Source organism: Manis javanica, chromosome 2 (assembly GCF_040802235.1).
Source record: "Manis javanica isolate MJ-LG chromosome 2, MJ_LKY, whole genome shotgun sequence".
NCBI lineage: Eukaryota > Metazoa > Chordata > Mammalia > Pholidota > Manidae > Manis > Manis javanica.
In genome coordinates this window covers 120,388,568-120,403,434 of record NC_133157.1, presented here as the reverse complement: position 1 = coordinate 120,403,434, position 14,867 = coordinate 120,388,568, and the positions used below count along the sequence as shown (strand labels likewise).

General features: G+C 41.7%; 2 protein-coding genes and 1 pseudogene across 5 annotated transcripts in view; 1 reads left to right on the top strand and 2 right to left on the bottom strand.

The window, feature by feature from the left end:
* Positions 1-92: 92 nt before the first annotated feature.
* On the bottom strand, positions 93-8,693 carry LOC140845617 (serine/threonine-protein kinase MARK2-like; annotated as a pseudogene).
* On the top strand, positions 7,733-12,121 carry RPP38 (ribonuclease P/MRP subunit p38). 3 transcript variants are annotated; one of them, XM_017660329.3, is made up of 3 exons: positions 7,733-7,980; positions 9,256-9,382; positions 11,177-12,121. In XM_017660329.3, exon 3 carries the CDS (start codon positions 11,187-11,189, stop codon positions 12,030-12,032), a length of 846 nt encoding a protein of 281 aa, XP_017515818.3. In that variant the 5' UTR covers positions 7,733-7,980; positions 9,256-9,382; positions 11,177-11,186; the 3' UTR covers positions 12,033-12,121. The 3 variants fall into 3 exon arrangements, with proteins under 3 accessions (XP_017515818.3, XP_017515821.3, XP_017515819.3); XM_017660332.3 differs by having other exon boundaries at positions 7,733-7,983; XM_017660330.3 differs by having other exon boundaries at positions 7,733-8,004.
* Positions 12,122-13,671: 1,550 nt separating this feature from the next.
* The window catches only part of NMT2 (N-myristoyltransferase 2), a 58,379-nt gene continuing 57,183 nt past the window's right edge, over positions 13,672-14,867 (bottom strand). For both annotated transcript variants that reach the window (XM_037001687.2, XM_037001686.2), the window contains one exon: positions 13,672-14,867. This exon is cut by the window's right edge and continues 237 nt beyond it. The gene's annotated coding sequence lies outside the window, so the exon portion shown is untranslated.

Sequence of the window (14,867 nt, the reverse complement as noted above, 5' to 3'; positions counted from 1 at the left end):
CAAGAACCCCGGCATCACAGTGACATTAATATACTAGGTACAGTGAAAAGTCAGCTTTCTGGAACCCTTAGGGAGTGAGTCAATTTGGATTATCAAATTCTTTTCTTTAAACTCCTTTATTGATTATAAACCAATATACATACATACATAGATGTAAATTTTTAAAAATAAAGGGTACATTAGTAAACCAACCACCAATTTAAGAAATAGAACATTATTTTTGTGACTCTGATTCCACTCTATCCTATCCTCCACATTCACTCATTCATTCAAATAGTTATTAAGTGCCTAATATGAGCAGGTACTGTTTTACGTTCTTGAGAAACATCAGTCAAGAAAACAAAACATGAATTATCTACTAAAAAACAAACAAACAAACAAACATGAATCCCTACCCTTGTGTAACATTCTGGTAGGGAATGACAGATTGAACAAAGACATAATAAGGAAATTATACAGTCTAGTAAATGATGTTAGGCGTTAGGTGCTATTTTTGCAAAGAGCAGAGCAGAAGGGATAGAGAGTTGTCTTGGGTCTGTGGACATGGAGAGGTGACTTGCAGTTGTAAATAGGGTAATCAGGGTAAAATTCTTTGAGAAGATAACATTTGAGCAAAACTTGAAGGAGGTGAGAGAGCTGGCCAGGAAGATCTCTTTGGAATAGTGACCTGTGCAAAGGCAGCATCCCAGTACAAAGGCTCCAAGGAATGAGCTTCTCTGGCAGGTGTGGGGAACAGCATGGAGCCAATATGGCCCGAGCAAAGTAGTAAGAGGAGAGGGCAGAGAATAGGAAACCCAGATTGATTAAGGCCTTGCACAAAGGCACTTGGCTTCAAGTGGGAGTGCAACAGAAACATTGAAGATTTACATGATCTGACTTACTTTTTTAAAGGAAAACAGTTGTGTTGAAAATCAACTATGGGGAACAAGGTTGGAAGCAAATTCCTTATTGTGAGGGAAGAAATTATGGGTGTCTCAAACTTAGGGGGTAGTAGTGGAAGTAGCGAGTAGTAGTTCAGATTCTGGATGTATTTTGAAGGTGAAGTCAATAGTTGTCCCTGAGAGATTCTATTTGGGTGAGAGACAGAGAAGTCAGGTTAACTTCTGATTTTTGGCCTGAGTAACCAGAAGGACCATGAGTGGAGTAGGTTTGATGGGGTAGCAAAGATGAGTTCAGTTTTGCACGTTACATTTGAGGTATCAGACATCCAGTTGGAGATGTCAAATAGGCAGTTGGCTAATAACTCTAGTCTGGGCTTGGTTTGTAAACATAGGGATAGTATTTAGAATCTTGAGACTGGATGATCCTAGGAACCAAATGTATATAGGGTAGAAAAAAGAAGAGGACTGCAATTTGAGCTATGGAAATTCCAACATTAAGAGTTTGGAGAAAAGACAAAGAATGAGTGAAGGAGACAGAGAAGTGGTTATTGAAGTAAGAGAAAAACCAAGAGAAAGCGGTGTCAAGAATGCCTGTCAAGTGAGAAAGGTTAGATGAGGACTGAGAATTAACAATCGGATCTCGGTCATTGTCAAGATTGATGACCTTAGGAGATGTTTTAGTGCAGCATGTGTTGGGGCAGCAGAGCCTAATTAGAGTGGGTTTAAAAGAAAACATGAGGAGCAATTATAGAATAGTTTTTGGCTCTCCATTTGTTTATCCCTCCACCTCTGTCACACTGTCTTAATCATTCAATCCTCTCCATTTTGTTCTTCATGCACAGTTGTTTTTGGCATTTTTGTCTTCCTTATGAATTCTAACATTTACGAGTCGAGTCAAGTTTCACAAAAGAAAATTCTTGAATTGTTCTAAGAATTGCATTGAAATGCTACATCAATTGGGAGTGGGAAGACTGATAGCTTTTGATACAGAATTTTACTATTCATGACTCATATAGTCTTGTTTAATGTTTTCAGAGAAAGTTTTTGAATTTTCTCCATGGAAGGTCTTGCAAATCTTTTGAAGATTTATTTCTAAGTAAAGTCATTTTTGATGATGTTGTAGATGGAGTCTTTTTTAACATTTATTTTTAATCTGTTTGTAACTGGTATATAGAAAAAGAACTGATTTTTGCTCTTTATCCAGCAGCCTTGATAAATCTTTAAAATTTTATTTTTCAGTATTTTGGGTTTTCTATATAGCAAGCAGTCTATGAATAATCACAGCTTCATTTCTTCCTTTCTAATACTCACAACTTTTTTTCTTTTCCTTGCCTTTCTGCACTAGCTGGAACCTCCAGTATAATAATGAACAGGAGTAGTAATAGGGGGCATCCTATTTGTTCTTTAAATGTAATGCTTTCACTATTTCATCATAAAATGTGATGTTTACTGCAGATGTTTTATTTTGGTCATTACATGTGTAGTACATTGAAGTTACCTCCAATTTGTAGTTTGGTAAAATTTGTTTTTATAAATCTAGAATTTAATCAAAAGCTTTTTTTTATGTCTCATTACGATGATCTGTAATGTTTCTCCTTTAATCTTTTAATGAGATGGCTGACATTAATTGATTTTTAATTGTTAAACCAACTTGTATTCTTTATTAATTGCAACTTGATGAAATGTCTTTTTTAAAAGAATACATTGCTGGCTTGTTTGCTATATTTTGAGGGGTTTTTGGCACATTCATCTTTACAAGTGAGGTTAGTTTGTAACTTCCCTTTACCTTTCTCAGGGAAGTTTTTTAATTTTTTTTGTATAACCATTAAACCAGCATGTAAAACAAGTTGGAAAAGCATCCTCCCATTTCTGTATTCTGGAATAAAGAGTGTAGAGTGGACAAAATTACAAATGAGAGAAGGTCACACAGCAGCCAGCCAGCTGATTTTCCTCTTGCTGCCTCCTTCACTTCTAATCCCTGAAGTTAAACCCTACTTTCGAAGTACAAGGGAAGGCTAATTGCTTATTCTATCCATTCTCCAACATGTAGCTAGAGTGTCCTAAAACACAAATGACATTTTGTACTCCCCACTGATTGCACATATCAGTGGCACCACTGCTGTCTTATGATTACTCCGAATGATTTTTGGCATCAGAGGTGGCTCTGATGCTAGTGAAGCCCTCAGTAAAAGTTGCCCAGGATATTTTTCCAGGAAGAACCATTAGGAGTTCTGATACGTTACCCAACTGCCTTCTAGAAACACCAACTCCCTTCCCCAACCAGCACAAAAGAACCTCAGGCAAAACACCGGTAGCCTAGGTGGCCCCAGTGCAACCAGCTGTGGGGCTTCTGCAGTCCCGCCCAGGGGTCCGCACAGTGAACACCCCTCCTCCTGGCAGCCTTTTAAAGGTGGAACTGTGATGATTTTGGAAGTAATGCTTTCAAAGGCTGCAGATGTGCCACTATCTACTTAAATGGAACTCCATTGAGAGATGGCTGTGACCGTTTGTACCCCTCTGTCCTCCACTGCACAAAGTCCTCTTGGCTGCAGTGCCTTGTATACACAGCAGCACCAATTTCTTGCTCAGTGCACACAGGCTGCTGTTTCCTTCCAGAACCTGGCCCATCTCCTGTGCCTCCTCACTGGGATCCATGTAGTTCTGATCTTCCTCACTGGGATCCATGTAGTTCTGATCTTCATACTCCATGTCAAGTATAATGAACAGGACTTGGCCTTCCCACATTTTTCATCAATGCCTCTGCTCCCACTTCCTGAGGTTTGAGTGTCTCCCATCTGTCTCTGCTTTCAGGTTCCTACTGTTCAGGCAAACCTGAAACACATGTCTCAATAAGAACTTGGACCTGAACCTGCTGAAGAGCTCCTGGTGGCCCCATGCGGGCCCTAGCTGTGGTCACAGGGAGAGGCTGGGGTGGCTCATCTGGTGTGTCACAACAGGTGTGTTATCCTTTGGACACACCCCAAAGGAAACCGGTTCCTTCTGTGGTGCTGCCATTCTTTCTGATGTGTGGGCTGAAGAAGTGACCAAAGAAACAGACTGGGAGTCTGTGCTGGACTGGGATACCTCACAGGTACCCTCTGTGGGACTCATCCCTGTGGCATGGTTGGGCCGTGCCACTTGGGTCCCTGGTGCAGGTGAGGCCTTTCAGAGGGACTGGGGCTTGGGGATGGGGTGTGGAGGGGCTCAGAGGCTATGAGAGCCCCTGCCCCTGGCATGTTACACTGTCTTCTGCATGGAGGCTTGGTCAAGTCTGGCCCACTCCAAAAGTAAGCAAGTCCTGCATTGATCTGTGCTGGTGGAGAGGCCACTGTTCCTGGAGGTGAGGTGGTTTCTCTCTCCAGGCTGGGTAGGAGACTGGCAGGCCCACTGGCTTTGCTGCTGCCCCTCCACAATGACACATGGACCTCGGGTGGCTTATGTTCTGCATTGCTCCTCTGAATATTTTTAGAAGAGGAGTTAGATTTGGGAACAGTTAGCTCGCTGAAACTCCACCACTGTGTGCAGGCAAAGACTCCATGCTGTACGTCATGAGATGAAGAAAGCATGCTTCTGTTGTTAGACTGCTGAAGCCTGGGGTTTCCTGGCAACCATGTGGCCCTCTACCTTGGCTCTCAGCTAACTCAAGAGCAAAGAGGTGACCATCACTTTGTTGTGCTTCTGGCTGGTCCATCAGCAAGTCTTGGATCTTCTTCCTTGCGTGACACTTGGACACCGTCAACTCAGTTGGCCAGGGTTCCTTGTAGTTGGGGTGGGCCCCACGTAAGGCTTTATTTCATCTTCATGACCTGTATTCATCCATAGATCTTTCCTGATGGGCTCTGAAGTGCCTCTCTTGCTGGGCTTGAGAATGAGAAATTTCTTGAGCAGTTTTTCACATTTCCTGGACATGTAAAAGGGAATATTGCATATTCCACTGAGTACCCACTCCTGCAGCTCCTGACTAGTGTGTACAGGATGACCCTCAGATTTCATACATCCACCATGGGTCCATCTTATTTGGCCCTGGAAGAGTTCCAGGGCAGCATAAAGGCAGGCTGCCAAAGGAGGTACCCAGCTTGTTGCCAAAGGTGAATTCATTGTTGAAGCCAAAGTCTTCAAACTTGATTCTCATGTCAGCATCCAAAAGCAGGTGTTCTAGCTTTAACTCTATAAACAAGGTACTTCTAGTGATGGTACCCCACAGAATTTGCCTAGGGTCTCTCTTTCTTGCAGACTGCCATGAGCCACGGGGACTCAAACACCTCTCTTGCACTAGAGCACTATATGACAAGGCAGAGCGTTTCCTCAGTCTGGATCACTTCAAATAAGTGCTTTGGGATGACTCAAGGCCTTCATGGTTCTTACTTCATGGGACAGTGTAACTACGGAGGAAATCCTAGGGAAAAATACCTTTGAAGCCAAAATCAGTCAAAGGGAGAAATAAAGTGGGAGAAATTTGTTTATTTCTTACAAGCAGTCCATTTCTGCCCTCCCATGTCTCTCACCTGCCCGGCTGCAGAAGAAGCCCCCACCCAACCTCTCCAGTCCAGATAAGCCCTTGCTGGCCCCTGTAACTACCTATTGATATGGAGATAGACTACTCCTTTCCACCACATGGAAACACCTATTGTATGGAGATATACTAAAGCCAGGTGAGAGATTCTGGAAATATTGCAATTTTACCCACAGGCCACCCCTCCTGAAATTTCATCTCATATCTACTCGTTCACCACCTTCTGCAATGGCCCCTGGGTGAGAAAACTGGAGCACTGTATCCAGACCAATAACATAAAATAATGATAATCCTCAAGGATTCAGCAAGGTTCAAAGTCTTATGCAGATTAAGTCCATAGCTCGCCCATTCCACAATCAGTCAATAGCTGAACAGGTAGGGACCTGTTCAAATTACAAATTATTGGGGACCCCAAAGAGCCTTTTGCTGATATGGGTTACACTATCAACATTTACCTTACTAAAAATTAAAATCTGTAGGATGTTTCACTTTTTCCTTGAATGTTCATGAGATATGAATGTGAGGAAAATACCTTTGAAATGTAGTTACTCATTTCAGTAAAATTCTTGTGGAGATTATACTGATAGTCTTAAACTAAAACCCAAGTACTAAAATCATAGAGCCTACCATTAATTTTTATTAATTCTTAATTGAGATTGTCACTGGATTCATCAGTTATAATTATCAAGCACTTTCTATGTGCCAGGGAGTGTGCTAAACATTTTATACAGATTATGTCTTCTAATAAGCACAGCAGGTACTATTTTTATCAGTTCTTAGGCTTGCTTTTAGGGTCAAATGCCTAGTTAGAGATGACCGTGAGGATGTCAACCCAAGACAGGAAAGTTCCAGAACAAATGCAAACTGAGATGACCCCATAAATCTACACAATCTGGAACCATAAATCTGGAACTTTAGGGGAACAAAAACCTATAAATGCTTCCTTTCCATTTGATAGAATCCGGACCTGAGTACCACCTTTCGAATAAGCCCCACCCACCATCACAGAGAGACCTAGGTATTATCTTACCTAGGCTACAAGCATTCTCCAGAGGACATGTCAGCAAGCCACAAGCCCACCTTTCCCGACCCCTCCCCTCAAAGAGCCAGCCCAAAACCCTAGCCATAAAAAGCCTCTTGACATGTTAGAAACTCTTTCCTTTGTTCTGCTGGCCAGGACAGAGGGGTCCCTCTCAGGTTCAGCAATAAACCTGCTTGACTTCGCATCCCCTCTCTTCTTTCACCATTATTCTAGCATTTCAATTAGGTATGTGTGTCTCCATTTGTCTCACAATGTAGGAGCTAGATGTTTGCCTCCTCATGAGCCAAGAGGATTCACTCAATGAAACAAAAGGTGTTCTTACACCATACTCACTGTCACATCTTTTTAATCTCTAAAAAAATCATATTATACTTACCTTGTGCAACCTGCATAATCTTTGACCAAAAACAAGTTTTTTGTTTTGTTTGTGATCATTTAGGCAGTATGTAGGTGAAGAAAAATGAAAATATAAAAGCTGAATATATAGAAAGTGAAAAGATAAAAATATATAAGTTTATATATATGTAAATATATAAAAATTTATATATTAAGATATTTTTAAAATTCCCCAAAATGGGAAACAAAGCGTGCAGTAAAGAGACTGAGAAAAGGAGAAAGATATTCATAAGAGGAAAAGGAAGGGTCCTAAGTTAGACAGGAAAATGAAAAGACGGGGTGGGGAGGCAGGAGCAAAAAGAAGGACTCATTCGGTCCGAAGCAAACTACTGTCTTCTAAGTTCTTGCCAAGGGTAAATGAGCAGATTCAGATGCCTGACCTTGAAAATGTCCTTCAGTTGTTAGGTTGTCCGCCACTTTCCAGCGACTCCATTCTCTTGTCACCACTGGCTGGAGTAGCAACAGTAGACATATGTAGTTTCCTGAGCTGTTGTCTCACAACGTAAAAGCAGCCTTTACTCTCCCTTTTCAGAGGTCTCAAGATTGCCTAAATTGTTGCCTGTAAGCACACTTTCCCCCTCAAACCACCCCTCATCCCTCATTTATCTTGATTTTGACGGTGCAGGGGATTCGATGGAGATGGGGGCGCTGGGGCAGGGGCTAGGGAGCTAGTTTTCCGTCCCTTATGCAAGCCAAATACAGCAAAGGAAAAGAGAAACGGCTTAAAATACCAAGCGCTGAAAGGCAGAAATTGGGTTAGCAGGGATGCCGCGACAAGAAAAGGGAGAGCCTTGCAGAGACTGTAGGCGGTGCGTTGACTAACGTTCAGACCCAGAGGTGGCGGGAACTAGCGGGAGATTACCGTGGCAACTGTGAGGTATCGCGAGACAAGCATGCACCTGCGCACTGCTGTGGTAGGGCACCTTCCGGTTTCTCCACTCTGGCTCCCAAACTCAGGGATTTTATAGGTCTGGCCTCGTGCTGTGGCTTTCGGGCTCCGCGACGCAGAGGGCCTACTATCTCCATTGTGAGCGACTTAGCGCGGAATGATGTTATGTGAAGTTCTGTGAGCGTGGGGAAGAAGGCGCCTGGGAGAGCGAGGACTCTGCGCACGCGCGTTGCTGCGCTCTTGATGCCCGGCGGTCGAGGTTGTAAGTGGGAAGCGGGCGCAGGTACATGGGGGCGGGAAGGCCCCGCACGGTCGGACTCAGTGGAGCTCGGCAACCCAAGGCCGCAGGCACGCAGGGTGCCGAGTGTTCCCCAAGACCCCGGCCTTGGCCCACACCCCCTCTGCCTGTTGAGGACGAGAAATAATGAGATAAAACACTACCCTAGCCCTTAAGTACCCTGCAGTCTAGTAGTGGCGGCGGCAACAAAGTAACTACAATTGAGTAGCGAAATAGAAAGTACTATGACGGTAGGCCCAGGGGTGGCACCCCTTGGGAGGGATTCGCTTGGTCAGGAACGCAGCAGCCAGGAGCCAGCCGCCCCCCGCCCTCTAACGCATCCAGAAACTAGGAGGCAGGTCGGCGCCCTTCCAGCTTTGCTCAGAGCTGAGCAGTCAAGGAAACTCCAGGTCTTACATTAAATAGTATGTGATTCTACACCTCCCCTCTGCGGCGACTCCAGGGCAGGCACCGTCACGACTTAACAGGATTACCCCGGGATCCTCTGCTGCTTCCAGTCTTGGCAGAGGAACTTACGTGTCCGCAGTACCTTTCTAATCATAATGCTATTCTGCTTAAACGTTACAGCCTGTTTCCCACCATAAGACTTGTAAGGACCTTCACCTTCTGGCCCCTACCTACCTACTTTTACTTATATCTTACCACTATCTCTAGCATTTTTACTCCAGCGACATTGAGCTTTTTCCTCTAATGATGTTCCCAGGATACTTTCTACTTCGCAGCCCCTTTGGCAGGCATTCTTAAGGTGTAGGTTAAAGGGTCACTTCCTTCAGGAAGCCCGTCCGTGCTCTGTGTACCCTTAGTCACCTGTAGTTCCCTTACCCGAATGTGCACCGCTTGTATTGTGTGATTACTCGCTGATAGTGTCTAGACTCAGTAAGGCCAATAGCCGTTTTTACTTTAATTTTACTTTATGGCTTGGTGCACTGTGGATTATTGAGAAATACTTGTTGAAGTAAGAAAGAGGCTGAGAGTGGGAGTTGTATTACAGGCAGAGGGAATAATACGCATAAACACAAGGATTTGAGAGCCTGGTTAACTAGTATATATAGCTCAGTGGTGGAGGCAGCCTGCATGGTGGGGCATATAAGGATTTAGAAATAGCGGAGATGGGGGCCAGAGAGAGGAGGGCCTGTATGTCACCTTAAAAGAGTTTGCACTTGATCCTGTAGTTAGTAGAGGCCAGCAAGGCCTTCCTATTTTTCTCCTCCAAAACTGTTACTTCTTACCTATCAGGACTTTTATTGTGGATTTTACGGCATGAGATTCTGCTTATCCGAACTACTTAGCTGTCATTCCCCACTGGATTTTGAAGACAGAAGGAGTTAATTCCTGTGTTGCTCTGCCTCCAGAGCACTTAACTGTAAGTATTTATTTGAGACACATTTACTGACCTGCAGTTTGCCAAGAGCTCTGTAAGATCATATTTGTCTTTCTTGTCTACTTCAACCTGGTGCCAGTCTCTGCCAGTCACCACTGGACTTGGCTGAGCTCCTACTGCTTCCCTGACTCTGACCTCAACCCAGTGAACTGATTTTGGCTTTCTGCTAGAAGGTGACCTAGGAGGAATGCTGGAGCTCAGTAGAGGTCAGAAGACCATTTCTCAGGGCTACCCAGTGTGGAACACCAGTGGTTCCCAGTTCCAGTTCTGTAGATTTCCCCAGGTAGCTTTTTACAAGTACAGATGCCCTGGCCCTGTTCCCAGAGCTTCCATTCCGTGGATCTGGGGTAAGAACTAACCACTTGGATATTTTAAATGGCCACAGGTTATTTTTGAGGTGCAACCAGGATTGAAAGAGTATAAAAATTTGGATTTGGAAAACCAGCTGTGACTTTGGGCAAGGTATTGAATCCAAGTCTGTTTCCTCATTCATATATTGGACAATTTACAGAATTTTCTAAGAATACATGGAGAAAGTGCCTTCTAAATTCTGACACATTTGCTCTTCAAGATCAATAGGCAGTTTAGTGAGTGGAAGTTTAATCACAGAGGACTTCGTACTTCTGCATGGGGCATTTCAGGGAGGGCTGGCCTCAGTGGGCTGCATGACCTGAAATCTGGGAATATGTGGAATGAGAAATTATGATTACCTGAAAATAGGGAGGGTTCCAAACTCCAAACTTCTCCAGGCTGCCTCATTTTAACTTCCTTTAGATTTGCCACATGGTTCCTTGTGGTTCTTAGTTAAGCCCCAGGAAGAAGGTGAGGAAGAAAATTGAGGAAGAGAAATGCAGTTGTTTCTGGGAAGGAGAAACAGGATATGTTTCCTAGACCAGTGGTTTATAACATTTTCCCAGGAGGGAACTTTATTTTCCTTAATGGATTAATATCTTTATATTTAATTAACAAAATTTTCCTATTTCCATCAGATTACCTGTTGGGGAGCAGTCAGCTTGGAATAATCATACAAAGGGGAACGTATATCTGCATTTGCATCAGATGTTTTAGGAAGGATACACAGAAACTTGGGTCCAGGGAGGGAGGAAGACTTACAAAAGGGTATATAATGAAAACATCATTTGAATGTTTAATCATGTGCATATATGATTTTAAATATGTGTATATATGCATATATGATTTTAAATCATGTGCATATGTATTTCAGTTCTTGAAGAAATCCCACCTGGTTAATTATGAATGGCAGAGGCTTCTGGGGCCCTCACAGATTGTAAGCTCCATGCAGGGGGACACAGAGACTTGTTCACTGCTGAGCCATGACTAGCATGTTGCCTGCATGTTGGATGTACTCAGTGAATATCTGTTGAATGGATGAATGGAAGTCTAACTAGGGAGCAATTTAGAAAATGGTAACAAATCTGTTAGATTAATACCACACAGTCATTAAAAGGATAAATAATTATGAACAAGAAGAAACATGGAACATTTTTAATAAATGAAATAAACAGAACTTCAGTATGACTGCAGTAATGGGAAACATTCCAATATTGCCTGTATATGAATAAAGGCAAAGTCATATGAGGAAATGGGGAAATTCCTTAATCTTAGAAGAGGTTAAATCTATGGTCACATGGTCCTATATAGTTAGACTTGCTATATAGCCCATTAAGAATCAGAAAGAGTACAACCAAGGTATTCTTAAGACATGCATTGCTAATTAACACAGATTTTCCTTTGTCGTTTTGCCTTTCTATGAAGGGTTTTCAGAATGGCTGCAGCTCCTCAAGCCTCAGGGAGGGGCTCCGTTCGGAAGACAAGACCTTTAACTGTAAAGATTTCGCTGAATAACCCATATGCTATCTGCTGGAGTGTTCTGGAGAGGGAGGATATGCACTTCATATTACAGACACTTGAGGACAGATTTAAATCTATTGGACTTCAGAAGATTGAGGAAAAAAAGAAAAAAAAGCAGCCTTTTTTAAAAAAGCCAAGCAGAGACAAATGTAGTATAGATGTCGATATTAGAGAGGATCTGAAGGAGAAAAAACCAGAAGGTAGCCAACAAGTGTCAGGATGGACCCCTGTGCCCGTCAGGAAGCAACTTGCTATTGGCATTAATGAAGTTACCAGAGCTCTGGAAAGGAATGAACTGCTTTTAGTACTGGTGTGTAAGTCAGCCAAGCCTGCCATCCTCACCTCACACCTGATTCAGTTAAGTGTCAGCAGAACTGTTCCTGCTTGTCAGGTTCCCCGGCTCAGTGAAAGGATTGCACCTGTCATTGGCTTAAAGTGTGTCCTGGCCTTGGGGTTCAAAAGGAACACCACTGATTTTGCCTATGAAGTAAAAGCCATAATTCCCAGGGTACCCAGCTTAAATGTACCATGGCTACAAGACAGACTTGAAGACTCCAGGGAAAATTTCGAGACTGAGTCTTTGGAAAGCCAAGACAAAGAGATGTTGGAAATTTCCTTTGAAGACCTCTCTCAACAAAAGAGAAAGCTTGTTGAAGGTCATCAGGCTGTAGTGTTACAACCCCTTAAAATAAAGAAACTGATTCCAAACCCCAATAAGATAAGGAAACCACCCAAAAGTAAAAAAACTACTTCAAAGTGATCTTGTGTAAACTTGTCATTTCATACAGTTGTAAAATGACACCTTGTAAAGAAGCCTTAAAACTAATAAAATTAATTACCTTTACCTTTTTTCTTGGGATACTGTTCAGTAATGTTCCTTTGAAATGTGTAAGACTAACTAGCTCAGATGCGCTGATGCTTAAAAATACTTAAGTACAGAAAATATTCTAAAGTATGAATATCAAAAGTTTATTGAAAACTAATGTCCATGCTTGTACAAAATTACTTTTTCAAATGCTTGTAAATAAGTATATTTGTATCCTACAACACTTAACATCTTTCTATCAAACTTGGAAAATGTGCTACAGCAAAAATGGTCCCAGGTAGTAGGGTAGATGGAACTGACCTGCAGTGCAGATGTACCCTTTTTAAAGAAAAGATATTAAATGCCAAGCAGTATATTGTCTTCAGAAACAATGTCATTTTTTACTTCCTGTCGATTTGACTTTCTGGTAGGCATAAACTAAGCATGGGCTTGGGGAGAAAGGTGTGATGTTTACAGAAAAAGCCAGATAAGGTATTTTGATCAGTTAGAATTCACTTTTACATGGTCCTTGGAAATTTAAGATGGGTAAACGATGGGTCCTTTGTAGTAGGAAATGGAGAGTAATCAATGCTCCATATTAAAGTGTCTGCTGTTTACTTGTGTGTTTGGAAAAGTTACTTTCTGTAATTTAGGGGAAAGTTATTGGACTGCCAAAAAGTTTGTTTAAGCCTAAATTCTGGCTGACTCTTGGATTATGTCACCCTTAATGCCATCTTGGCAAAAAAAGAAATGGCATGGGGGAAGAATACCTCATGGAATACAGTATTTCCATTACTGACAAATGATGCAGGACAATGTCATTTCTTAAAATCTGCAAGACATCATGTATTGCACTGAAATTTAGTTCTAATGGCTGCTTTATTAATAAAGCAGTTTTATCAGTTGTCTGTTCTAAAATGTCCATTGGTAATCTGCTTAAATTATAAAGTATTATAAAGCAGCAAATGTGCTAGTTAATTACTGTATTTAAAAATGAGTAAAAGAATATAAATTATATAACAATTGGAATAATGGAAATGAATAAAGGAACAGTGCAACGGCTTCATCATGAGTGCTTGTGACAGAATTTCTGGCAATTCTGCAATTATTTCAAAGCCTCCTTTGAATAAACCTGTGCAATAAAAATGAATGGAATGTAATTCCCAACTACAGTCTCGACTCCAGATTGTTAGTCTTGCTATTTAATTCTAGTGTTTCAGTGAATTGGTTCAGTTTTCCTTCTGAAGTCATGCTCCTGCTAAGAAAGAATGGTAATGTAGTTACTAGGCATGAGAAGTCGCCCCTTGCGTCTTCAGGAAGGGAAAGCACGCTGCCTTGATTACGCACTAGTGCGGGGCCCACGCATGCCCTCTAGTGGTGGTCTCAGGTGGCACAGCGGTGGGTTCGTCTTTAGAATAACGGCAAATAAGCTGCGGAAAGTGGCTTTCAGCTCCTTAGTGTAAATCAGGGTCAACAAATTTCTTTTTGTAAAGGGCCAGACAGTAAATACGTAAGGTCTTTCAGACCATAAAACTCAGCTCTGTCTTTTACAGTGTGAAGCAGCCACAAGCAATACATAAATGAATGCGTGTGGCTGTGTTCCAATAAAGCTTTATTTATGGATGCTGAAGTTTAAATTTCATATAATTTTCAAGTGTCAAAAAATGTTATTCTTTTGTCCCCCTCCCACCACCATTCAAAAATGTAAAAACCATTCTTAGCTCATGGGCTGTACAAAAACAGGTGACAGACTGGATTTAGCTCATGGGCCTGTTAGCTAGCTCCTGCCTGGTATAAGATGTGATTGGTTTCATTTGACTACTTATAACACGAAAGAAAGGCTGTTATGTTGTCTAAAGTAATTAAATTTTTCTGGACTGAGCAGCCTAGGCACTGGTAGAGTAAAGGCAAGAAAAAGTATCTGTTTTGTGGTATTTGAGTCAAGGTCAGCTTTATGTGGCCTCATTCAGCATCTTTTTACTCCTTGGACTATTGCCAATATATAAACAAATATGTACACTGAGAAACTTAGTTTTTCAAATTCTAGGTAAAAACACCATCAGTAACAAAACTGGGAACTTATTTACACATTAGACATTTTCCATTAGCATGACAACTTGCATGATAAAGTCAGCGTAAAGGAATATGTGCAATTTTGCATAAGTAATAAAAACATTCAAACTATCACTCCTGATAGCACTAATAAATTCCACTGGGCATTTATTTTGACTTCAGAGCTTTTTTCTATCATCACAAGTCCTTGCTATTGCTGAGAAAAACTGGAGTCTGTGCAGCAAAGTCTAGTCAAAGGTGAGTACTCTCGGCACATTAATATTTGCACAGAACTGTGCTTTTGAACTAATCCTGAACTGACCTGATGAACATCAAAGTACAAATCTGTGTTTACTGATTTGGCAACTTTGCTTCTGGAGAAATAGCACATTTTTATCTCACTCTACATTTAAAACATCCACCACTCATCACTGAGTTACACAAGTGCTGATTCCATAAATGTTCCCAATGATAACATGTAAAGTGATGTAAGTTAGAATTTCCCAAATGGATCCTTCATTCTGTTTCATGGACAAACAGACCACCACTTAATAAATAGAAATGCAGCAGTTTATCATCACACAATAGCAAAGATTTTCTTACAGGATTCTGTAACTTCTGTTCAGTCCATAGAAAAACAGTCTCTTTTCTACAGTAGAAAAGTACCTTTTCTTTATCAGGAGACAGCCAAAAGTTTGAAAACTAGAGGAATGTACTCTGTATCTTTCATCCCTCCTA

Bases quoted from the DNA above. Each gene is read 5' to 3' on its own strand.
- RPP38 (XM_017660329.3), top strand. From the start codon at position 11,187: ATGGCTGCAGCTCCTCAAGCCTCAGGGAGGGGCTCCGTTCGGAAGACA.